General features: G+C 39.5%; 2 protein-coding genes across 3 annotated transcripts; one reads left to right on the top strand and one right to left on the bottom strand.

The window, feature by feature from the left end:
- Window positions 1-35: 35 nt before the first annotated feature.
- Window positions 36-4,038, top strand: glrx (glutaredoxin (thioltransferase)). The gene is made up of 3 exons (XM_026928947.3): window positions 36-347; window positions 1,271-1,387; window positions 3,551-4,038. Exons 1-2 carry the CDS (start codon window positions 141-143, stop codon window positions 1,382-1,384), a joined length of 321 nt encoding a protein of 106 aa, XP_026784748.1. The 5' UTR covers window positions 36-140; the 3' UTR covers window positions 1,385-1,387; window positions 3,551-4,038.
- rhobtb3 (Rho related BTB domain containing 3) lies at window positions 1,634-25,928 on the bottom strand. Of its 2 annotated transcripts, XM_053240275.1 has the most exons (12): window positions 25,387-25,926; window positions 24,857-25,097; window positions 22,092-22,284; window positions 16,824-16,981; window positions 15,855-15,963; window positions 13,296-13,682; window positions 9,920-10,029; window positions 8,687-8,793; window positions 7,013-7,182; window positions 6,417-6,583; window positions 5,285-5,381; window positions 1,634-4,104 (listed from the first exon to the last, which is right to left on the bottom strand). In XM_053240275.1, the coding sequence occupies exons 1-12, from the start codon at window positions 25,407-25,409 to the stop codon at window positions 3,995-3,997; spliced, it is 1,872 nt and encodes a 623-aa protein (XP_053096250.1). In that variant the 5' UTR covers window positions 25,410-25,926; the 3' UTR covers window positions 1,634-3,994. The 2 variants fall into 2 exon arrangements, with proteins under 2 accessions (XP_053096250.1, XP_053096249.1); XM_053240274.1 differs by having other exon boundaries at window positions 1,634-5,381; window positions 25,387-25,928.
- Between the last annotated feature and the right edge of the window lie 1,841 nt (window positions 25,929-27,769).

Below are 27,769 nucleotides of genomic sequence, written 5' to 3'. Positions count from 1 at the left end.
GCATGAAAGAACGGCTCATTTCCTACTAGTGCACTACATGTAGTGCTATTTGGGACACGGCCCCCTCAGGACTGCGGTTGTTGTTGAACAGTGGTGTTTAGTCTTCTTGAGAAGTTGTGCTCTACAGGGTGACTGATATCATGGCTCAGGAGTTTGTCACAGCCCAGATTAAAGGAGACAAAGTGGTTGTTTTTCTGAAACCTTCGTGTCCTTACTGTGTGCTCGCTAAAGACGTGCTGTCCAAGTACAGCTTCAAATCCGGGCATTTAGACTTCATTGACATCAGCGCTCGAGACAACATGGCCGCCATTCAGGATTATTTCCAGCGCGTTACAGGCGCTAGGACCGTGAGTGACTGCTCAACTGTAGCTTTTTACTGTTTTTTCCACTTTCCTGAGACACTTTACACGTTTCTGCTCTCACAGGTTTCCGCAGTATAACCCTAACGCATTTCTGAACATTCAAAAACTTTCTAAAATCTCATTTTTAAATGTATTTCGCTTTGTTTTAAACTTTGTAGCGGAAGCGATGAGGCCACGCCCCTTTAAAGAATGCACAGTCAATAGAGAGGTGAAAATAAACATTTGTGGAAAAAAAATCATAAATCATGTTTATTTACCCACAGTAATATTTTTATCTACATGTTAGGATTATTTTTTATTATTTGTATTTGGCTAAGGATTACCCTCTGTGCATAAACAGTTTAAAAAAAATAGAAAAAAATAAGTTCATGTAAAAAAATTCCAACAAATCAAGTTGGAACTAAATAATAATACTGAATTAGTGCTTAGAAAAAATCCATTCATCTGTAAAGTTTGTAAATTTGAAAGCTGCAAATTTGCTGAGAAAGAAATTCATTCTTTTTCAATATGGCTGCTCCAGTGTTGAGCTCTGTGTTGTCATTTTTTTTTCAGTTTCTTTAAAATATATAAGTGTGTATACAGTATCATAAGCCAAACTGTTTAAGATACTAAACAACTCAGTGTGGTTGGAGGTTAGTGGGTAATGAATTTGCACAGTGATACACTAGAGGCTACACACATCACTTATTTGTTCACTAAATCAGCATTGTAGCTCTGGTGGAAAACTAGAAGCAAACATCACACACCAAAAAAGTGTTTCGCTGATCAAAATATGCGTGGGGTAAGAGGGAAATGTGTGGAAGTGCAAGTGTCATTTTTGGATGAATGACTGCTTTAAAAAAGTAAGCCAGCTGTTCCAGGTGTGTGGAACTAATTGTCTGGTACGGTGTTGTTATTGTGGTGCGCAGGTGCCGCGTGTGTTTATAGGCGAGGAGTGTATCGGAGGAGGCAGCGACGTGGAAGAGCTTGACAGAAGTGGAAAACTAAAAGGCATGCTGCAGAAAATCGGAGCACTGCAGTAACAAGTAAGCCACACACACACACACACACACACACACACACACACACACACACATATATCAAAACATAAATATTGTGTGCTTCTTCATCTCTCTCAGTCACTCACTCGCTCACTCACTCATTCTTCTCTCGCAGCGCTCAGCTCTTCATAAGATAAAAAATACATTGCAGCCCAGGGCAGCACCCGCTGATGCGGCTGCTTTGTCTTGGTTAGACACAGACTAGAGCTCAGAGTGCGCTCCACATCTGGATCCTTCTAAAATGCCTTTATTCATTTTGAGATGAAGATCGACAGAACTGCACTAGACTACAGACAGCCAGAAACAGGCTCTAAATCCAACACACTGACTGCACTTAACAATCCACATGCTGGATACATAATACATACATACATATTTCCCCCAAATAAAAATCTCGGATGTACATGTTATAAAAATAGTTAGCATCGCCGTAAAATTATAATCTCATGGCAAAAAAATAAATATTTGAAGTTCTGCAAGAGTAATCACGGATCAAAGAAATTCTCACCATGAAGAGACCATGGCAGACCATGAGGATGTGAGAAACATCTCTGGAGAGGATGTGTTTGACCCTACCCTGTTTAACACTTTGGGAATATATTCCAGCTTCGACTGAGTTCGAATCATGCCATCAGAAATTACAGTTTGAATATTGCTTTGAATTTGATCATATTTGAAATTGAGCTGTGAACTGAAGATGAATTTAAAGGGTTTGTAAAGGTGTGATGCAAAGTGTGAAGCTAAATTTCATGCTTGAGGAGACTAGGAATTAGTGCCAGGATCCAGGGGTCCATCCTGAGCTTGGGTTCCCTGTGTGGGTTCCATCCTACTGCCAGAAACATGCCAGTAGGTGGATTGATTACTCTAAATGGTGAATATGTGTGTAAATGTCTGTGTGATGCCCTGTGATGAACTGGTGTCCCATCCAGGGTGTATTCCCACCTTGTATTCCCAGTGTTCGTGGGATAGATCCTCCGCAACCCATGACCAGGATAAAGAGGCTACTGGAGATGAATAAATGAATTTAGACAGGTTTGCTATAGGATCATTAGTGATATGTCAATAGATTTAGCTGAGTAATGCAACTTACAGGTACTTACATAATCTGATAATGAGAGAGCTCACCCTATGAGTCAGTCAATAATCAGTTTTCTTTTTAAACGAAGGGTTCATGATGTATGAACCTGGTAATGTATCACAACCTCTCAGTAAATCCACCACAGGAGAGCACGTCATAACATTCAAATTGCCTCCTGTGTGTTTTCTTTAACACAAGCTCTTCTCGACCTGAATAATAATAATATAGATGTACTGAATAACCTGATAATCGGGTAGTTTTTATAGTTTAATCCTGTTTATTAATCTGTGCTGTATACATGACAAAATCTGGCAACTCCAGGAAGTTAGTAATGATCATATTTCGTATATAGTTATAACTGATTTCAACACTTCATTGTTTGGACCTTATCAGTAAATGCACTAGTTTCGCGACAAAAATGATTTTGAACAAATTTTCCTGCATGTTACTGGGACGTTACTATGAAAGCAAAGCAAAGAATGTGAATGACTCATAGAACTTTGAGAAGACTTTATGATTATGTTATATTATAAATCTGGACATTTAGATTATATACATCATTGTAAATTTCAAACCTTGTAATTGTATTTCCTCAAGCTTGAAATTTATCTTGAGCCTTACTTTACAAACCTCAGTATTCACACTCTATTCCAAATCCAATTTAAATCGAATTTAATCGGATTTAATATTTGTTCAAATGGAAATTTCTAATGGCATGATTTTAGCTCCATATTCTGCTTCCAGGTTTTAGATCCTCCTTCACGTCCACTCACTTAGTGTCGTGTCCACAGTTGTTGTAGTAAATAGTCTCCTTTTGGAGGAACAGTTTATCTGTGTGTACACAAAGCCAGATCCGTGTCATAGGGCACCAAGAGAAACACAGTACGTCTGTGGCCACAGTGTCCACGCGGGGTCTCTGAGATCACATGACTGTGTGCTAATGTCACAGGATCAAAGGTCTAAGTTTTTAAAGCCATAATCCAGCTGTCCGGCAGAATTGCGCTGCCTGCATATTTCATGTTTGTGACTCATCTTTCCTCTTTCTCGTGTCCTTCTGTCATCATCTTCAGGGCGGCAACTCCGGGAGGTCACATGATGCTGCAGCGGGACTTGCGCAGCTGCCGTCTGCGTTGCTGGTACTCGCTGAGCTCCTGCAGGTAGCCTCTGGAGGGCCAGCGCAGCCGCTCCACCTGCTCCCGCTCCTCCTCTGTCCAACAGCAGCACTGTGACCATGAAGAAGACACAGCAACACCCCCTCACCCCGCCAATACCCACGCAATGCCTGTTCACCATATACCTTATGCTCTTTCTATAATATTAACTGCTAAAACACATTGAGACAGTACATGATGATAAACCTGCATTAATGTATAGCACTTGCATGTTGTCATGGATCTCCTGTAAGACAGAAGCCATCTTTTGCATCTATTTTTTTAATGATCTGTTTTATGTTAAATGTTATGGGTTGAAATACATTGAAATGTCTGTTAAAGTACCCCTGAACATGTTAGAAATCAGTAAAAAAAAATAAAAAAATAATGTGTGAAGAATAAAAAAAGTGTGTAGTGCCTCTTTGTACCTGTATGAAAATATGACTGGCTGCACAGTACAGCTATTTGCAGACCTAAACACAAAAAAGTGTGCATGTGTAGCCAGCGTGACAAAGCCAGCCAAATGGTTTAATACATTTAATACAAACCCAAAAACCAGCCCAATATCAAAACAAAAAATTTCTGTATTAAAATCCAAACTCATGACTATCGTTACCAGAAAGTCTTGTATATTTTAATGTGCTTGTTCTAATACATTACTGTTTCTATAGTAACAACTTACACAGGGAATCGTTTGATGGAATAATCTAAAACTAATAAATGAATTTAAAAACAGTATTTAACAAATGAAATCAAATAATTTTTGATATGGTGCAGCTTTCCGTAAGGAGACATTTATTGGAAGGAGCCTCTGGTGTCAGGTAAAGCCATAACTTTAAGTTATCTGACACAGGAAAGTCTTCTAGACAGAGGACTTTGCTCTTAATGGTTTCTCAGTAACATGACAAAATGCTTGTCTTGTTTTTGTCTTATTAACGTCAAGAGAGAAAAAATTGACTGGTTAGAGTAATAACAGGAACTAACTTGTTTAATGGATGTTCCACAGCATTAAATATATAAAAAATATGATGTGACATTCATTAATATTGAATATTATTAAATTTATTATTAAAAATAAATTAAAAAAATTAATAATTGAAAAAATGGTTGTGGTATAAAAGGAACAAAGCATTTTGGGATTTACTGTTATAGGAAAACTTCAGGGTGGTAACAGTAACTCCACACAATGTTGTGTTTTATTACTCAATGATCATATGATACACATTTTAATAGATCAGTATTAAAACAATGTTATATTCTTAAAGATATTGCTAAAAATAAAGAACATCAACTCTTAGGCAGACTGTGCCCCAGGCGTCCTCGCTCAGGATCGAACAGTGGACCCTGGAGCTGTGAGGAGTACCATCCTCAGGAGGAATTAACCATTTCATAAATCCCATCTTAAATTCAGGGGTACTTTAAGAGTTGCCTATACTATTCTGCCTTGAATTATTATTCACAACACAGCAGAATGCCCCGGGGTTCAACCTGCATTAGCATTTCTTGTTGTGTCATGACTAGCATATGGTGATGTATAAGGGTTTATGTACTTTAACATCTGTTCAGGGCATTTGGTCAGATTTTTTTTAGACAAGGACACCTTATTTGTAGTAATTAACAGAACAGCTTTACAGACGGTCTCAGACAGCTCACCTGATAGCTCCAGGAAGTCAGGTTTGTGGCTGAAGATCAGGTAGTTATTGGCAATGAAGTGCAGGAGCCAGACATACAGCTGGTCAGCATTGTGACACTGTGTGAAGAGGGAAGAAGTGGTTGAAACATACTGTCACAGCTATTCCTACAGTGATGCAACAGGGGGAAAGACTGACTATGTGAAAAAATAAATAGAAGACAGCATTCTGTTAAGTCATGCCCCTGGAAGATCTTACTGGAAAGTCTGAGTTAATGCTGCACACATGACTGGCAAGTGTTATTGCATCATAAAGTATAAGAGCCAATCATGTTCGAGTATGCAAACACAGGTCATGCCAGCCCAGTTTACAAGGCAAAAGAGTTGGGAATGTGTAATGTTTCTTATTTGATTATTCATAGAATGTGGGTTTCTTGATGAGCACAATGGTTTAGACGTGTTTCTGTGCTTTTTTCTGTTTTATGTTCTTTTTGGGTCACTTAACTACCGGCAGGTAAAATGATCACTTTTAGTAATGCTTAGCGTAAGTTATGAAAAAAAAAAATTGATGTCAGAATCCAGCAAGTAAGCATCTGTATAATCATCAATATAGAATATAGCCGAAAGTAGCGATGTGTGGGGTCCAAGCACTTTTCACAAGTAGCGCCCCCTGTGGCCAGTTCTTGCCATGTTGCACACAACACTAAAGAGACCGTAGATGAACATACTGCTCATCCCTGCTGAACGCTGATTGGCTGACGGCAACCACGTTTTTTTAATAACCCAGGTTTCATTAGAAATCCACTTACAGTTTATCAAAATAATGCACTAGACCAAATTTCCGCTGGTCACCCTGTGATTTTGTTTTTCTCATCCTAAGTCTTTTGTTGTAAAAGTGTAGCAATTGTAGTAAATTTATGTTATATAGTCACAGACTTTAAGTGTTTATCAGTACAAATCCACAAGTGCTCTTAGACCTCCGTGACACTTAAATGATATGCAAGTTTCTTATGTGCTGAAATAATTTTTTAATGTGTTGAAATTATTATCCGTAGTAATCAGACATATGCTACAAATGCAGTGGCCATAGTGCCACTAATGCAATTCTTGCAGCAGGATGTTAATTAAGGAGTTCAGAAGTAGGGTTGAACCCACCTTTGCTCTCCTCAGTAACCGGATCACACTGATGCTGGTGGAGGCCAGCTCCCGGCTGGGCATGCTCTGCAAATACGCACACACACACACCTCACAGAGGTGCTGCAGACGCTTCACTTGGTACATCTCTGCACAGACGAGTACCGCCATAGCCTGCAACACACTGGCTAAACATGCAGACACACATACACACACATGCGTCTGTCAATCATCTCCAGCTTCTCTTTTTTTCTGCCATCAGTCATCCTGGCAGCTGTCGGACCCCTGTGTCACATTGTACTGGTGCTCATATTCATCTACTGGCAATCAAATCTGAATCAGTTTTCTATGAAAGAATATTTGCTGCCTGCTATGTTCAGTACAAGAAGTACAACATCCATCAACATCCATCAACGCCCCGCTATGATGGAACAAGTGGTACAATAAAGACAAGTTAAGCATCCTTTATTTAATTCAGTCTGAGGATGTGTTTGTCAGATAGAAGAAAAAAAGATTTTCTGGTTTGAACCTTTTATAGAAGCCTCCACACTTAGAAACTGAGGATGCAATGATCCAAGACAAGAGGATCAAAATAAAAGCAGAGGGTGCAGATTGACCTGGACAGCAGCTGTCTGTGTAGAGATACTCCAGGAAGGCGAGGAAGGTGTCGGAGGAGACCCCGTGTATGGGTACTACTCGGCTCCGGGCTTCTGCATACTTGCCGCTGAACATGGCCGCCATGACATCACAGCGAGCAACAAGCACGGCTCTGTGTGCAGGCAGGACACTCCCTGAAAAGCCCATAACATACACCGACATGAACTGAATGCTATACATGTGTATATGGTATTTTCTGGACAGTAAGTTGTGGTAGAAGATGTCTCCAACCCCATCAAAAAACACTTTCTGCTTATGTATAAGTGGCATTATAACACAGTGATGTTGTCATGAATTCCCTCTCAGCGCACATCGTGTTCTCATGTCGCCATGTGCTTTTGTTTCTGTTTTTGTCTCTGTCCTGTCACTGGTTTGTTGCCTGATTGTGTTCACCTGTTCTGTGTTTAGTCCTTAATTAGTTAGTAATAGTATCTTTCCTAGAGTCTTATTTTCCGAGTTCTGTTTTTTTTCCTACTTCCTGGTTTTGACCTTTGCCTATTTGGACTTTGTTTATGGATTATCCTAGATTGTTGCTGCCAGCCTGTGTATTGAATCTCGTATGCAAATTGCTGTCATATACTGTAAGAGGAATAAGCATCTGTCATGTTTTATTCTTAATTCTTAATACTTAATGTTCCAAGCATATTTATTTTACAAAATGTATGAAATGCCTCTAAAATGCTACTTCAGAAACCTCTATCAGTGTAGTTTAGTTAAGTTTTTGGCTCGTTTTGTTCAGTGTTGCTTCATTTCATGCTGTATTTTTTCCTGAGTGTAAGCTTTTCCTCCAGTTCTTATCTTAATCCCACTGCTTGGCCTGAAAAATGTCTGTAAGTACATCCTTATGAAGAAGTCATTATCTTGTACTGTGTATTGCTGAAAACTTATTTAATTTAGAAGGTTTTTTTTGTTAGTCCAATGCTGAGATAATTCTAATTTCCGCCAGTGCAGCATTGTTTTTTTTTTTTTTCAATTTCATGTTCCCAAATCCTTCCCATAACTGTTGGAGTAGTACGCCTGCTAACAAATGGGCTGGACGAATAGAAAATAAAAAATAATATTATCTCACAGTCGTGCTTTATACTAACCACAATTTATATATACCTTTTAGTATGATCACAAATACTTGCAACATAAAATATAAGATACTAGACCAGAATCACATACAAGAAGACTATATATCTTCTGTGTAAAAACAAAACAAAACACTGTTAATTATTGCAGATGTTCCTCTTCCTCGCTCATGAAAAATACCTCTGAGTAACCATATGTTTCCCACTTTCCCACTTTGGAACAATAGTCTCTATTAATTACACTAATTTCCATGGTTCGAGTCTGAAATCAAGGGCTTTATGTAGGGAAAAGGAATTACTCAGTGGACAGTTTAGATCCATCAAGGTGGTTCTATGCTCAGTTCTCCTGATTTTGTCATATTACAAAAAAAAAAAAAAATCCAGGATCCACAACATGTGCTGATTATGTCCTGATATTATAATTAGGCTAATGTACAAATGATAACACACATTTTTGCTGATTTTTAAGTTGCAGCAAGGGCAAAAAAAAATCTTCTTATTGTCCAGGAAATACAGTATGTACAGCATGGGTATGTGTATATGAAAAATAAACTGAGGAACTTGCCTTGCACCATAAAAATGACATCAGAGTAGAGAGGGGAGTTGAAGATGTTTCCCAGTGTTTGAGGACCAGGCTGGGAGCGCGGAGTAGCCGTGTCCCTGAGGGCCTGCACAAAGAAAATGGCAGCTAGCAATCATCTTATTGTTGCGCTTTTCTAGCAGAAAAATATCTGTTTTCTTTTCTAGTACGAAAATATCCGTACTCCCACTCCCTCTAATGAAAATGGGAGACGTTTTTTAAAGGTTGTGGGATGTTCACCTTTTCCAGGTGAGGCTGGAATACCAGGAATTATGAACTGGTTCATACCAGGAATTGGTTCATACCAGGAATTATGAACAATAGTAGTAAAAAGATCTGATTTACATTTACTTCAGCTGAGTAAACAGTTTTCCAATTTTTGTGCGTTTTATGTGGTTTTTTTTTGCTCCAAGGGAATGTTATTACTCACTACCAGGGATGGTTGGTATAAATGATCTAGCAGCACTAAGCCTTAAGGTTTTATTTTTGGTATCCACATCGGATTCAGTGCAGTAAACAAATGTCTGAAAGTGGATTAATTTGGATGTTTGTGGAACAGCACGACCAATGGTCATAAGAAAAATACACAGAATGATATGAAGAAGTGAGGCTTGGGCTGATTTCTTTCTAGCACAGACTGTAGATTCATGCAGCCTATCACTGACAGTCGTGTCATGTGACTATACCGAGTGAGCATATATTGTTCAGTCCAGGTACAAATTACACAAAAGGACAGATGGCAGGACCATAAGTTCATGTTTAATGTTTGAACTAAACCTTTTACCACATCTTGTATTCGGAGTAAAGACAGCATGAACCCACTAGGGCATTACAGACTTGAAACACTTAAAAAATTAGAAATCATGAATGCAGTTGCCTATCTGCCTTTTATAATGGCTACTAGTTCCCAACATCGTTCTTAGAATTCCATAGATGAGACCTTGTGATACAATGCATTGTTCAACCCTAATAGTTTTGTTGTCGAGCTACTGATAGATACAAGCTTTTAGCCCTTCTGCTACTGAAAATTGCTGTGTTGTACTGTCCAGTACAAAAGCTAGCTAGTGTATTTTTATAAGAAAATAATGCCAAAATGTGGGATTACAGATTTTTACCATAATATGCCTTAATGCACTATACAGCAGAAAAATTTCAGCATTGCTGCCCAGAGCTCCTCGCAAATCTACTTGTTCTAGTAAGTTCATTCCTGTTACCTTTTCTCTCCCAACAAACGAGCGTATTCGATCCATCAGCTGGGCCACTGCTAAAGGGTTCTTGAGCTTCTCAGCCAAAGCCTCCTCCAAAAACTCCCACTCCCAGGCCCCTGTGTGGAAACACACACATTTGCTTGCACCAATCTATTAACATACTTCATTGCATCATGATTTGGCTGTCTAGACTCTCAAATTAGTCTGAACCTTGTATCCTGGCTATATATGAAATAACTGCTTACTGCGAAGCTGTTGGGCTCCTCATATGTATGACAGCTTTAATAATATGTTGAATAAAAAGTGCTTGATCATAATTTTTATGCCGCTTGTGCTGGCTGCAGCAGATTTTGCCTTTTACCCCCTATCACTGACAATCATTAGAACAACAACCTGTCAGGAATGTTTATCGCATCCCATATTGCCCTTATTGTCATTTTAGGCTCGTCGTGTTTGTTTGCAGTGTGGAAGGATTTTTCTGTCCAACTGCAGGGTTTCAGAGCGTTTTCACTGCCCTTGAAGCAAAGAATACAAAGAGCCTGTGCACAATGACACTATATATCAGTGCAGGCTGAATCGCATTGGTATGACTCTCACCTTCTCACAGCTACACGTGTCGTAACACTGATGAATGTGTCTTTCAATTCTGCCGGTCATAAACCCAGACTCTAGCTCTGATTGAGCTGCAATCAACTCAATCCCTGATCATTAACGATTTATAGCAGCGATATTAGATATTTCCTCTCCTTGATCTTGGATTCTGGGACAGATTTCTAGCCATGGCTTATATACAGCTAATGTGAGCATGAAATCACAATTATGCATTCAGCACCACACATCTATAGACGCAACACATCCCACATGAAGACACGTCTCTCTCTCTCTCTCTCTCTCTGCACCCCCAATCCCTCTCTCTTTCTCTCCTCTTCCTTTCTCTCCATATCAGAATTTTACCCCTTTCCTCCATCCTCTCTTTCTTTCTACCGCCCTCTCCCCTTTGCAGTATGTTTATGTTTGTGTTTCTCTCCTCTGGACCATGCTAATCAGCCTTACAGCCCCAGGTTACAGGAGTACTATCACATGTACACAGAGTGCTGTGAATCTCACGTGCACGCTCACACACACACTCACACACACATGCACACACACACAAGCAGCCATATAGAATGTTCCCAGTAATGAAACAGTGCCTCGAAAAAAAAAAAAGTCCTTCTGCTGAAACACAAAAGAAAAATCCGGGCATGGCATGGAGGAGATAAGGGAGGCTTGCCAGTGGTATTTTTACTTTTAGAACAGTGATTTAGTGGCAAACGACTCCCCGCTGTGAAAATCTCAGGATGCGTCTTTTAACTAATGCACCTTAAAACAATGCCAATTTCCTTTCCCATTTATCCACTATTGACTAAGTTCAGCATGGCTATGAAATAATTAACATTTGTACAGAATGCATTAATTAAGGCTACGCCTCAACTGAAAACAATAGAAAATCTGCTTTCAAACTTTTTAACAACATTGATCGGAGCGGTGCAGGATTTTGGTCCTGCAGAGAGTACATCTTCTACGTGATTATATGATCGACCAATGTGACTAGTTTTAAGACTGAATTCTTTGTAAGTATTTAATGTAAGCTTTAATGTAATTCAGTTTTTTCAAGGCCTTATCTAACCTGTCTTGTCACCTGTTGTAGATTAGACATTCGAATTTGCATCGTTCGATAGGGAGTTATTGATTGTACTAGATATAACAGAGAGTCTCTTTAAGAATATACAGAATGACAGAGGCAAGAAGAGAAATAAAAGTTGTGCTGTCAGAAATGGGGACCTGAGTCTCAGACTTGCAACTCAATTTGCACTCAAGTCCCTAAATTACTGACTTCGACTTAAAGGTTAAGACTCATAAAATGACTCAGATTTTAAAGCTTATTACTCACAACTCAACTCAGACTTCAAAGCTTATGACTTGGAAATTGACTTAGTGTTCAAATCTTATGACTCCTGACTTGACTCTGATTTCAAAGCGAGACAACTCAACTGGATTTCAAAGCTTATAATTTGACTCAGCTTGTGACTCAAATTTGACTCAGACTTCAAAGCTTATGACTGAAACTCGACTCCGACTTCAAAGCTTATGACTCATAATTCGACTCAGACTTCAAAGCATATGACTCACAACTTGATTTGAACTTTAAAACTTATGATGTGCAACTCAAATCAACTTCAAAACTTACGATTTACGAAAACTCGAATAGGATTTCAAAGCTTGTCACTCACAATTAGGATTTAAAAGCTTATTTCTCACAACTCGATTCAGACTTCAAAGCTTATGACTCATGACTGAGGAAGTTGTTTCCTTTAGATACAAAGATACTGAAATAAGAAAAAAGCAGCTGCATCAAAACAGGGTGACAAAATAACTGACACAACCAGTAACTTGAAAAGGTTTAACAATTTAACACAAGTTAGTGCTCTGAATAGGGCTAGTTAATGCAGCAAGCTGTGGTTATGCCTAAGTATTAAAATAAAGTACCATAAGAAAATACGGTACCATGTTGCATCTTGTCAGTTTATCTTACAGTTTTCACCAACGGCAGCAATATATTGCTGTATTTTATCTGAATAATTTAAGACTCATAAATTCACTGGGACACAAATGTTGATTTGAGAGTTTGGGACTTGACGCTGACTCATAGTGGACGACTCATGATTTGACTCAGACTCATAAAAGCTAGCTTGTAAACAACTCTAGGTTGCTCTCACTCCATCTATCCATCCATTTTCCATACTGCTTATCCTACACAGGTTCACGGGGAGCCTATTCCAGGGAACTTGGGGCACAAGACAGGGTACACCCTGTACGGGGTGCCAATCCGTTGCAGGGCACAATCACACACACAACAGACAATTCGGAAATGCTAATCACCCCACAACACATATGTTTGGACTGGGGGAGGAAACCAGAGTACCTGGAGGAAACCCCCAAAGCACGGGGTAAACATGCAAACTCCACACACAGGGCAGAGGTGGGATTCAAACCCACAACCCTGGAGGTGCGAGGCAAACGGGCTTTCCACTAAGCCATCATGCCCCTCTGCTCTTGGATTTGCTGTCACTGATGTCTTAACTGTAGTTGATTTCATAATATTAGAAGCTAGTCAGTTGCTAGAAAAATGGACAGGAGCAAAGTGTGCTTTTTTATGGTGCTTTTTCATGGTGCTTTTTCAAGGTCTCTGTCATTTAAAACCTTCTCTTATGTAAGCAATGAAGAAAGAGAAAAAGCAGCAACAACTCTCTGCCATGCAGCTGCTATGAAACAAATCTGCACATAATGTCCTGATAGTGGTGGAGACCCATCCATATAATTTCAAGTATTTGCATGTGCTCACCTCTGTAGAGAAACATCAGCGTCTCCCACATGCATATACACAGCAGTGGGTCCTTCACCACTAGCCGGGACATTTGCCCAGGTAGATGCCCTTCTGTCCGGGTCAGGTCATCCAAACCACCATCCCAAGTGGACAGCAGAGAGTGGGGGCTGTCTCTCTCCCGGCAGGCACATCGGGACATGGGCCTCTCCCACGCCTGCCTCCCCACCAGCAGCTGCTTGAAATAGGGGCTAACAGCACTTAACACAGCTGCATGCGCCCATCCCAGCTCCTTCCCAGAATCCCCGGCATAAAAGACCACATCAGCAAACTGCGCGCCACGCTCCAGCAACCACTGCAGGTCCTGAGAGAAGCTGGACTCCTCCACTCGCACCGGAGGAAGACGCGCTGCAAGACAGCACAGAGATGAAAGGATGGTGGGGTGATGCATATAAATTAGCAAGGGAGGAAGTAGAAAGCGGGAAAAAAAGAGAGATTTCAGTGAGGGTTGAGTTAATGCGAGTGGAAGCAGAGAGAAAGAGGAAACAAGAGGGATGAAAATGTCAAGGGAGGACAAGAAAAAGATAAGATAGGCAAGTGAAGGGTGAACGAGTGTAATAGGGTGTGGAGGATTAGAAACGTGTAAAATAGAAAGAGGGCTTGAGGTTAAGAAAGCATAAAGAAGTCAGTATTTGTACAGAAGGGCTAGTCGAGATAACATCAAATTGCTACTCAGATGTGCAGTAAGCATGCTTTTGATAAATCATCACATCAGTTTCTAGCACCATCTGATTTTGGCAGGGCTTTCTAGGATACTGTAGCCTTAATATTTAATGTCCTAGGCTCCATAAAAAGAGTTAAGTGGTGTTGGACCAGCTTCAACAAACTACCCGAAAGCATTTGGCTCCAATCTCAGGTGTTTTTTTTTCTTCTGGCTTGCAGTCTATAAACTAATACTATGACACTCATACTTTAATAATGTTCTCATATTTCTTTGTGTACACTTACACATTCTGAGTCATTAAAATATCAGGGTCAGAGCCGTAAACAGTGGATCAGTATCACATCAGATCTAATCAACTAACACATTTTAGACCATAAACATGTTACAGGTACTGACACAACACAAACGAACCACTTGCAGGTTACAGCAACGACTGCTCACGACAAACCCTTTAAATACATAAATTAATGTTTTATTATTATTAAATATATTTTACATTGACTGAAGTCCACAGTACTCATCAACAAAATGCAAATCATTTTAACAACGGAGCCGAGAAATGTGCATTTTGATTAAATCGACAGCTTGAGTCCTCGCATTGCTTGCAATATGCCACCTTTTAAATCAAAGAAGCCAAATTAGCCATTTACACACAATAAATCTTCTTTTACAGCTCAGTCTAGGCTTCAGTATTAGTTACATTACTGGTTGCTTTCTCACTATGTGTTAGTAAATATAACCTACATGTCGGCATTGAACATCAGTTAAGTAGAATAAAAGGAGTAACACTTTTGAAAAACGCTCAAGGAACAAGGGAACGTGTTGTGAGCACCACTTTTACCTCGTTTTTACTCTACTACTACAGTGAGCCATCGCTATGTGTTTAAATACAACACTACTGCTATCACACCTCTGAAGTAACAGTTCAGAGATATTGAACATGCTGGTACTGTATTAAAAATTATTTTTAAAAAGTGCTTATATACAAAAGAATAGAAATATGATTAATAATAGTTAGTCATTTTGTATGTTGACATCAGTTACCGGCACACACAAATCAAATTTCATTGTACTTGTACAGTGGCAATACAGTTATTCTATTCTATTCTATTCTGTTCTATTCTACTCTATTCTATTCTATTCTGTTCTGTTCTGTTCTTTTTTAATACTCTGTTATTTTATTTTATTTACAAATTTCATTGTACTTGTATAATGACGCTATTCTATTCTATTCTATTGTTAAACCACATTCATATTCTATTCCATTATCCCATTCTATTTTGTTCTCTTCTATTTCATTCTGTTCTATTTATCTATTCTATTATTCCATTCTATTCATTATTCTCTTCTACTCTTATTGTATTCTTTTACATATAATTTTACAGTGACAATACAGCTATTCTATTTTTTTCTGTTCTATTCTGCTTTACTCAATTATTCTCTTCTATTCTACTGTTGTATTCTTGTTATTCCATTCTATTTTATTCTGTTTTAGTCTAGGTTATTCTATTCTATTCTATTTTATTCTGTTTTAGTCTAGGTTATTCTATTCCATTCTATTTTATTCTGTTCTATTCTGTTATTACATTTTGTTATTTTATTCTATTCTGTTTTATTCTACATGCAAACCAAATTTCACTGTACTTCTATAGTGACAATACAGTTATTCTGTTGTATTATTCCAGTATTCCATTCTATTATTCTACTGTTTTTTCTATTCTATTCTATTCTATTCTATTCTATTCTATGTCATGTAATGGATTGTTTTTTCTATAATAGCTCCATATGAACATACACAACCTGTCAGCAGTGTAAGATGTAGTGTACATACAGTATTTCCATATTCATATTCATACCTGGTTGGTCCAAGTGTGGAGGGCGGGGCTCATTAAACCGGTGACCCCGCCTCTTGTCAGGTCTCTCTTTGGCTTTCTGCTTCAGACACTGAATCATGAAGTATTCAAGCTAAATGAGCACACACAGACAGTGTTTGCTTTAGGGCTGTCAGAACGCATTTCAGTGTTTGATAACTATTCAGATTTACAGAATATTTACATATCCTAAGGTGAAAATACATGTCTAAATGTCTACAGTCCCGTGTTCTGTTTTAGGTGCCCAATATTACTCTATCCAATAAGAGGTTTTCTTACATCTTTTGATGTAGGAAAAGGGTTCGAATAAATACATGTCATTTACAGCAAGTGGTTTATGTACCAATTTTCTAATTATAGAAGAAAAATTATTAAATATCTATCATAAATGTAAGAAGTTAACAATATCAGACAGGCACTTCTTGGTGTTCCATTTTTTCTGTGACTGAATCTCCAATGCTGTTCTGTTGGGTATGCAGTGAACCACATAGGTTCCACAATAGCATTAAGTTGCACCCTTTGTAGTGAGCGTATATAGAAAACTGTGTTAGAGAGGCTGAAATGAAATATTGTATAGGTCTGAGTGAAAAGTCTTGCGTGGAAAAATTGAACATGGTGGACATATTAGAGAAAAAAGAAATGTAAGATTGAGTTAAATATCGTTCACAAAAACATTATTGTCAGTAAATCACTAAAAGCCTGAAAGCATTACAGTTTATGGTGTATAGTGTTTATGATTTTGTTTCCTTGTCATTTTTCTTATCTTGACAAATGTTATCAAAGTGACAATTTAATTTATCAGTTTATCAATTCATCAATCAGTGCAATGTATCTTTCAGTATAAAATTAAAAGCTTAAGAATCAAATGCATTTGAATGCTAAATATTCAGTATTCATGTACTCATATACACAATCATAAATGCATTATACTGGCTGGCATATAACGATACTCACCACACTGCCAAAGTAGCGACCGACAAAGAAGTTATTGAGCGAAGGTAACTCCAGGTAGGTGGCGCCCAGGTCTCGGGACAGCTGGAGCCCCTCGCCGTGAGGAACGCAAGTGCTCCAGTCGGACGCACACAGGGGACATGTGCATGGCGGCCCTTCATCTGGATGCAGTGACAACCAGCGACAGAAATGAGACACATATAAGCAGAATCTCATCTGCATACAGCACTGGTCATATTGAATTAATTTTATGTGCAAATCCAAGGTTCTAAGAACATCTCGCCCATACACTGATGAAGGCTAACACATCTCTACTTGTGAAAACACATGACATCTTGGGACTTGCAAACATGCAAACATATGAGACAGGAGAATCAGTTGCGTCACAGTGCCACCCCGAATATAAATCACCTGATACAAGCATGAGTCTGTGTGTGTGTGTGTGTGTGTGTGTGTGAAGAGAGGGAGCAGGAGAGGGAAGAAGAAGAGATGGAAAGGCAGACAGCAAGGAGGAGGGGGATAAGAAATGGGAGGGGAAGGGAGGACCCAAGGGAAGAAAATAAACAACAACAAGGAGAGAAAGTAAGGAGAGAGATACAGTGAGAGGGAGAGACAAAAGGCGGGAGGAAGAAATAATTGGCAGCTCACTTCCACTTGAGTGAGGGATAGATCTTGTAGACAGTTAAGGTGAGAAAGATCTTAAAAGATCTTGAACTCAATCTGACAATCCTGAGATGAAGCTCAGTGAAATTCTGCACTGAGGATTTTCCAGTTCCAGATTATACCAAATATATCTCAGAGCGTCTTCATCAGGAATACTTTTAATACTTAAGTAGGCACAAAACATCCAGGGCCGTTATTTGAAAGGCAAATTAGGCAGTACAGGTACAGAAGTAGACTTCCTACTAAAATTTCTGCAAGTGATGGAAATAGAGGCATGCGCCAGATGGAAGGCTGGATGCAAAATAAGTGAAGGATGTTACAGGACAATGTCTGGGTTTTGTCACAATAATATGTCAAGGGATGAAACTGTATTTATTTTAGAGAAAGTAGCTGTGTTCAGTATTCAGAGCTGAGTTATGTGCGTGTAGTGAGGAGTTTGCCAAAACAAAAAAGCCGTGTCGTAGTTATGTGCGATTCTGACCTTGAACTTAAGCCCATTTATCTTGTGTAATATCGGCTCGAGCGAGGAGCAGTATTGAGTCCAGAGCCAGTGTCTGACAGTTTGATGAAACCACAATATGTCATGCTGAAATTTATATTTTGGGCTATAAAAAGACTCAAATAAACTATGGAATGCCATTCGAGGCTAGACATCAATACATAAATATAACACTATTAATTAATTAATTAATTAACAGAATTAAGCTTTTATAGTCCATGGACCAAAGAGGCAGAGGAAACAGCATCCATATAACATTCAATAACTTTATCCCTGAGACTAAGAGAGGGGGTTAAGAATGGAAACACAGGCAAAGGAATTATATTTTTAATATATGTATAATAAAGAAACGTACTGAAACGATCAGTTCCATCTCCAAGGGCTTTTCCTCAACTTAAAAAATATTGTATTTAGCTTTTGGTTTATCCCCAAGCCCAAATAGTGCACTAGAGAAGACTTTAGCAGTCAAATAATGGCCGTGTGATCAGTAATAGATTGCAGCAAAGTCCCAGTCCAAATCAGGTAATCAAAACAAAGATGCTCTTTTGTCTGCGTACAAAGATTGCAGATGTTTATTTATTGACCACACCAAATCAATGAATAAACTAAGTTACGTTCTGAACAGTATTTCTCAAATAATTAATAACGCTAAAATAAGGTTATGTAAGAAATGTTGGACATCATTTTGCCTGGATTGTACATCGCTATACTGTAGAGTGGAGTTTTTAATGGTCCAGTTTTGATGGTTTTTTGCCCACTTGTTCCTGGCTGAAAACACTGTGGCATTGTCTTTGGCTGCTATTGGAAACAAAGTCTGATAAGTGGTGCGATCTAATCCACAAGCTTTTTCTGTCTACACGCAAAAAAAAATGTTTGGGAGATGCTAAAATTGGCACACCTTATGGCAACTATCACACCACGCTTAAAGTCACTAAGGCTTGTTGCTATACGACACATTAAAATTGAAACGCTGCCTGATTTACACCACACACTACAGTCATGTGATCCATGACATAGAAAGTACTGCATGATTGGATGCTCTGCTTCAGTACAAAGCTCTTCTGACTGATCACCGTTATGCGTTGATGAAAGATTTCTATGCTGATGGGCGTGGTCTCTACCAGGATGACTCCGCCCTCACCTACATGGCACGAGGGCTCACTGAATACTTTGATGAGGATGAAAATAATGTAAATCATATGCTAAAGCCTTCACAGTCACCAGATCTCAACCCAATCGAACACCTGTGAAAGATTTTGGGTTGCTGTGTAAGACAGCGCTCTCCAACACCAAAACACCAACTGAAAAGAAAAGCTTTTGAAATAATGTTGTTTTATTCATCCAGTACAGCTCAGGAGAGTTGTAGAATCTGTGTTGTGGTGCATTGAAGCAGTTCTGGAGGCTAATGGTGGCCTAACACCTTACTAACACACATTATGTTGGGTTTTCCCTTTAATTTGCCACTCGTCTATGTGCAGAAGCTACACTGAGATTTAGCAGGTTATTGTTTTTCATGTGTGCCAACAATGTGGAAACAGAAGCATTTATATCTATAGTACATACTTATACATACTTACAAGTTGGCTGTTAACCCATAAACCCCTGGTTTGTTATTGATTTTAAAGCCTATTACTCAGTAACTACTATGAATTATTCAGTAGCTACAGTGAATCTAATAGGAAAGCTATGCAGTGAGGAATGTAACTCTTGGCTCCATGCACCCTGCATTAAAAAAAAAAGTACTGTGCAATAGTTTAGGCACTCTACTTTTTTTTTTCAGTACAAACTTTGTAATAGATTTTTATTTTATGACTTCTACATTATTGAGTCAGTACAAAAACAGGTTTGTATGTCAGCAAAGAAAGCAGCATGTTACATAAGAGACCACTTTTCAGACAAAATAAAAAAAAAAAAAGAAGGCTGCTGGGTTTTGCTGCAAAAATAAGAAGCAAGCGCAACAGTCAAAGTCTCCAGAAGAACCGTGGCTGGTTCTGAAAGATGCTCAGTAAAACTTACAGCTAATTTCCTTATAAAACTGCACAAACTGTACCTGAGACTACTTTTTTTAAAGCAAAGGGTTATCACACCAAATACTGACTTGGTTTCTTTTTCTACTGTTTACTGCTCTTTATAGTATTTTTTTTAAATGTAGAAACATTTAATTTCATTATTCTTGAAGGCATCTTTCTCTATAGCATTTCTTTGCGTGCACCTAAGCCTTTTGCAAAGTAATAAATAAATAAATAAATAAATAAATGTTTGATTTAGCTATAATGTTACAACAATGAAGAAGCAATGGGGATCATCTAGATTCCTTAAAGGAAGGCTAATCTATGCATCAAACTGACACACCATAAAACATTAGGATGCATGAAAGACAGAACAAGATGTGTCACTTCATCAAGCCATTTAAAATTGCACTGCCAAAAAATATAATAATCATGGATGGAATGTTAGAAGGAGAGAATATGTGGCGAGAGTGAAGCTATGGGTTGTTTGTCAGAGCAGTTTATCATGTTAAATAGTTAAACGAATTTCACAAAAATTATATTAGGAATGATTTACATTCCCATCAAATTAAAGCACCGGACCTCATCACTGTTTGGCAGTCACATAAACCAGACGTGCCAGAGCTCCACTTCTACCCTATTTAACCACTGTTATGTATATGTATGTGTGTGACGCCGCTGTTGTGTGACTGCTCTCGGCCTATTACAGCCGTACACTGATAGGAAACACTGCAGATTTCCCATCATCCTCAGTATTCATCAACTGTCCAAGTTTAGCAGATGAAGGACAGTGACCTTCCTCAAGTCTAGCACTAACCTGGCATCTCATTAAATCTAGACTATTAGCCTTTCGGCGTAAACAGCACTGCAGTGGAGGATTAGTATCAAACCTTGATAGATTATTTATTTAAAGGTCATATAGAGAACACAAAGAGCTGCTGCTGCTCAGTTAATTCAAGTTCAGTCTTCAAGCTGATGGCGCTGGGTGCATTCTGTTTAAATGGTTACCTCTGAAAATGTGCAAATACTTCATCTGCAAACTGCTAGTTAAAATTAGAGCAGGTATAAGATTGACTTTTGTACTGCAGTGTTGAATGGTTCAGCTATTACAGTGTGCTAAAGTTTGGGGATTCAGTGTTTAACTTCACTTAAACTTTGTCCTTTGGAAAAAAAAACACAGATGAGGGACATATGACTCTGCTTATTTATTATTTTGTACCACCTTCCCATCAATTAAGAACACACAAACAGGGCTGCAACAACTAATAATTTCCATTAATTGGTCTATTATTTGAAGCACACTGTGGCATGCACAGTATTTGACTCTATTAGCTTATAAGTAACATTACACTACATAAACAGTACATAATGTAATTTTCTTAACATACACAACATATATTTATAATACATGTTGTTGGTCAAGTCATCAATTCAGAAACACTGAAATATTTTGCAAAAAATGTGTGGAACCAACAAAAGGGTAGCGAAGACGTTATGTTAGTTTGCGGGATTTTTTTAGTTAGTTTTTGTTTGACCAGGTTAGTCTGGGTTAGTCTGGGTTAATTTGGGTGACTGGTTAATTAATTAAGTCTGGCTAAGAGTCCTGTAGTAGTTTTAGTTGATTGAAATGCTGGAAATAAATTTTTTTACCAACACAAAACCAAGCCAATGCTGTGCCTTTATACATTGAAATGCATTCACTGTACATCCTAAGCCCCTTTTATTTCATTTTTAAAAATGTACTCCTTTGGTGTGTTCTTGAAGACTCATGAAGGACACCTTTAAGCTGCAGTGCAGAAGTATATTAACGCCATATAATAGCATAAGCACAACCTCGGCACCAACACGCTCAGGTACGTATAGCGTGCCTTTGATCCCTAATCCTTAACAGATTAGCGTATGACAAATATGAAAAATTCATGAGCAGACACGCAAGATGCCACTCCTGCAAAACAATAATTTACAGCGTAATAATATGTTAAGCTGCAGGGCCTCGGGATATACGTGCACAGCCCAACACTTTGGACAAAGAGACAGAACCATCATGATAATTTAAACCTCATAGAGTCAGCAGAATAGCAGAAGCCAATCATCTCTCACCGTTAAGCCGCGCCCCGACTGCTACCAGGATGACAGGCATGCCCCAGTGACGCAGGAGGGGGCGGAGTCGAGGGGCGTAGCCATTTCGGACCTGCTGGAAGGCCAGCTTGTCATTTACGGAATACTTAATGACCACAATATCAGCTTGCTCCAAAACACTCCGCACGCTGGCCCAGTCACTGTCCAGCAAGTCCTGAGGGGAGAATCAAGATGAGGAACAAAGAGCATAAAGAAGAGCATTTTTGCAGCAGGGTTTCCAACATCAAAACATCTTCACATTCAAAGAACCCACATACACACAACTCTTGAAGAGTCTAACAAGCTGCAGTGATGGACTGAAGAAGTCTCCTCCAAAATCCCTCAAAAGCCTCCAAACCCATTAATTCTGCCTTTTTAATCCTCCATCCTCAGTATCTTAATCACTTGATCTCTCATTTACTCATCCACAGTACAGCTCCTCGAACAAATATTACTGTTCACAAACCTATTCACAGTTTCATAATGTACAAATTCAAAACAAAATATACACATTTGAATGTTTTCGCATTTTGAAGAATTTCTAATAGGAGAAGTATTCTGAATTCATGTTTGTGACTGATGGCATAATATATTTTGAAAATGTGTGTATGAATTTTCTAAAACAAAATTTGCACACCACACAAACTCACTCACTCATTCATCCACCATACAATACTCACTCACTCATTCATCTACCACACAATACTCACTCACTCACTCACTCATCCACCACGCAATACTCACTCACTCATTCATCCACCATACAAACTCACTCATTCATTCATCCACCACACAATACTCACTCACTCATTCATCCACCATACAAACTCACTCACTCAATTCATCCACCACACAAACTCACTCACTCATTCATCCACCATACAAACTCACTCACTCATTCATCTACCACACAATACTCACTCACTCATTCATCCACCACACAATACTCACTCACTCATTCATCCACCATACAAACTCACTCACTCATTCATCTACCACACAATACTCACTCACTCATTCATCCACCATACAAACTCACTCACTCATTCATCCACCACACAATACTCACTCACTCATTCATCCACCATACAAACTCACTCACTCATTCATCTACCACACAATACTCACTCACTCATTCATCCACCATACAAACTCACTCACTCATTCATCTACCACACAATACTCACTCACTCACTCACTCATCCACCACGCAATACTCACTCACTCATTCATCCACCATACAAACTCACTCACTCATTCATCTACCACACAATACTCACTCACTCACTCATCCACCACGCAATACTCACTCACTCATTCATCCACCATACAAACTCACTCATTCATTCATCCACCACACAATACTCACTCACTCATTCACTCACTCATTCATCCACCACACAAACTCACACACTCACTCACTCACTCATCCATCACACAAACTCACTCACTCATTCATCCATCACACAAACTCACTCACTCATTCATCCACCACACAAACTCACTCACTCATTCATCCACCATACAAACTCACTCATTCATTCATCCACCACACAATACTCACTCACTCATTCACTCACTCATTCATCCACCACACAAACTCACACACTCACTCACTCACTCATCCATCACACAAACTCACTCACTCATTCATCCATCACACAAACTCACTCACTCATTCATCCACCACACAAACTCACTCACTCATTCATCCACCACACAATATTCACTCACTCATTCATCCACCACACAATATTCACTCACTCATTCATCCACCACACAATATTCACTCACTCAATTCATCCACCACACAAACTCACTCACTCATTCATCCACCACACAAACTCACTCACTCATTCATCCACCACACAATACTCACTCACTCACTCACTCATTCATCCACCACACAAACTCACTCACTCATTCTTCCACCATACAATACTCAATCGCTCACTCATCCACCACACCATATTCACTCACTCATTCATCCACCACACAATACTCACTCATTCATCTACCATAACATATTCACTCACTCATTCATCCACAACACAATTTTCACTCACTCATTCATCCACCACACAATACTCACTCACTCATTCATCCACCACACAAACTCACTCACTCATTCATCCACCACACAATACTTGCTCACAACACACACTCATTCACTCTCACATATTCTCCACCGCACCATAATTGCTCAATCCCACTCTCATCCACCATACCATAATTATTCACTTGCTCATTCACCACACCATACTCACTCACTCACTTATCCATATGATACTCACTCACTTAATCATTCATCCACCACACCATACTCACTCACTTAATCATTCATCCACCACACCATACTCACTCACTCACTTATCCACATGATACTCACTCACTTAATCATTCATCCACCACACCATACTCACTCACTCACTCGCTCATCCACCACACCATACTCACTCACTCACTTATCCATATGATACTCACTCACTTAATCATTCATCCACCACACCATAATTACTCACTTAGCTGCTCATCTCTCTCACCCACTCGCTTATTTACCACACCATACTCACTCACTCACTCATTCATCCCACACCACACTTTCCCACTCACTTACTTTTCCACCACACCATACCCTTCCACTCACTCGCTCACTCCCTCACACATCCACCAGACTATACCTATCACTCGCTCTTTAACTCACTTCTCCACACGCCACACTCGCTCACTCTCCCTGCCTGACTCACCCAGCTAGGACAGTCGCGCACCATCACTCGGACATCTCCGAACACTCTAGACTGGTACTCCATAAAGGCTGGGTTCAGCGGGTGTCTGGAAGGAGTGGTGGACGTGGGGTCCAGCTCTCTGGCTCCACGGCCCAGGTAGCTCCACAGCAGCCCTCCTTGCACCTGTGCTGGAGCGGCATTCTCCTCGCCTGTCCCCACTCCCCCAGGACACTCGCTGCCCAGGGCCACTATGTGGACAGACCTGCATAGAGGCAACAGTGACAACAACGGTGACTGTCGGAGTCCTGCGCTGGATAACTTATAGTCATATTAAAACAGGCGGTCATGTGGTTTACACAGAAGACCAAATAGCTGTGCCTTAATTATTAACTATTTCTGTCACAATGCAACTGCATCACATTGTGTCATTGAAGGAATGACAAGACAGTGCCAATGGGTCATTTCGTTATTATTATTATTATTATTATTATTATTATTATTATTATAATACAAGGCAGCACAGGTTTATAGTCATGCCTTGTCTAACTTACATGGTCCCCTGAGCTGAGAGCATGAAGCTTAGTGAGCACGTCCTCAAGCGCCACGTTTTGCCATCAGACGGTTTTTTCCGCAATCAAGCTCGACAACACAAATCCATCGACATGCACATTACACGCGAAACCGCTCGAGTCTCGCCGTCTCCAGTCCCGCTTCAGTGTTCATTCTTCTTATAAACAAGCCGCTTACAGGAAAAAAAAAAAGTGTGCTGTGCGCAATGCTCCAGTGAGCAGACCAGAAACGAGAAGCCCCCAAAATCCCGCGTCCAGACCCCCGCAGTGCGCGGCGCCACAGCGCGGGGAAACACAAGTTCACCACACAGCAACGTGGAAAAATCCAGCGCTCACACACACACACACACACACACATGCAACCCCGAATCACCTCGGAGCCTGCTGAATAATGCCAGAGGAATAAGAGGAGGAAATGAACCGACAGCAGCAGCTCTGAGTTGGCACTCCTGACTCAGCACTCAAACTATTGCAACACATCCAAACAACCGCCTCAATCCCACCACCTCAGTGCCACCCGAACTGCACTCTGCACATTTCACTGCTCTATCCAGCTGAAAAGCTTCCACTAAAATGTACTTATCCCACCAAAACCTGGAGGCAAAAAAATAAAAAAACACAAAGAGATGTTAAATGCATAGAAATGCTGTCCAGATTCAGATGTCATATGAATTATGACTTTTTAAAAATATCACTCAAAAGGAATACCTGTACACCTCACACATTTATCCAAGCAGCCAATCATTGGCATTGCATTGCATAAAATCATGCAGATACAGGTCACCTCAAACATCCGCCCCGAACAGGAATGTGAGGCTTTGTGCAAAGACTCACTGAAACTGCAAAGGAGAAGATTGTAAAAAGAAAGACAATGTTTTTCCGGTCTTCAGCTGTCCAGCTTCGGTGAATCTGTACCCGTGTACTGAAGCCTCGCATTCCTGTTCTCGGCTGACAGGAGAGGAACCTGATGTGGTCTTCTGCTGTTGCTGCCCATCCGCCTCAAGGTTCACCATGGTGTGCATTCTGAGATGCTTTTCTGTTCAGCACGGTTGTAAAGAGTGGTTATCTGAGTTCCTGTGGGGTTGAACCAGTCTGGCTATTGTCCTCTGACCTCTGTTATCAACAAGGAGTCGAATGCGTTTGGGCTTTTTTTTTAAAACACACAACTCAAATAAACATGTCTTATTAAAAACAAGTGTTTTTTTTTTTTAAAAAAATGCATTTCATGTGTTCTTCCATCATTTGGTGTGTGGGACAACAAGAACAAGATAAGATTTGTCCCAAACCGCATACCCTCCCAGCCATTTTGAGGCCCACGTGGGTTAAAACAGGGCTATTTGCATTCCAAGTGAACATGGGTTTACACATGGGCCAGGAGGGAAGTAAATCTACATATACAAATCCACATGAGCCCTCAGTGGGCTTGTTCAGAGCTTATGTGTACAAAAATAATTCAAACGCTTTTTATTATTTGCAGTATGCTTCATCTGCCTGATAAGAATGAATTCATCCCAGGGCCCAAGGTGGAAATGTATCATTTTTAGCAGTGCATGAAAACCGAGGTAAAGAAAATGTCAAATAACTGTACCACCAGTCACCAGTCTGTTAGAAACATGTCTAGATGTAATCCACAGCGAAATGTTAGTAGAAGATTAACTGGCTAACTTTCACCTGCCCTGTACCAGGCACCATGTCATTACTGTACAACTACAAAAATGGATCTGCACACAAAAAGAACTACGATCTGAACAAACAAATTGGATTTGATTGTTTGTAATTTTCAATATGGAGACATCAGAATCAGATTCGTCCTGCTGTTCAAAACAAATGCTTTGTGATCCAAAGACTCAAATCGCGTTTAGTAAAGGACAGTGACACATAAGAGCACATAACATTTGTACCTCTCAGGAACCTTGCATTAACATTCCCCTAACATTAGAAGAACATTCTCTGAACCATCAGGTGGTTTGGAGGACGGTCCTCTAACATTATGGGAACAATCTGTACAACCCCTATACACATATGTTACTATACTGATACAAGCCTAGTAGGTCTTCATAAGGTTCTCATTATGTTTGTAGTTAATAAAACAGAACAGACATGAGCACTTTCTATTATAACATGCATAATAAGAATATTATCCAATATTATAACCAAAGTAGAATGTACACAGGGTGTTAAGAAACGGTTCCCAAACAAATAAGCAAAGGGGAACCAAATGCTAATGTTAGGGAAACGTTCCGTGTTTTTGCTAGGCAGATTTTAAATTAATAAGAGTCTTCAGTGCTTTTTTGATGAGGATTCATGGTTACACTCTGTAATGTTTATTTAACAATTTCTTTCTGATAGCAATCCAAATTGGTTT

The sequence above is a fragment of the Pangasianodon hypophthalmus genome, chromosome 15, assembly GCF_027358585.1.
Source record: "Pangasianodon hypophthalmus isolate fPanHyp1 chromosome 15, fPanHyp1.pri, whole genome shotgun sequence".
In the NCBI taxonomy this organism is placed as follows: Eukaryota; Metazoa; Chordata; class Actinopteri; order Siluriformes; family Pangasiidae; genus Pangasianodon; species Pangasianodon hypophthalmus.
This window is presented reverse-complemented; position numbering and strand designations above follow the sequence as displayed.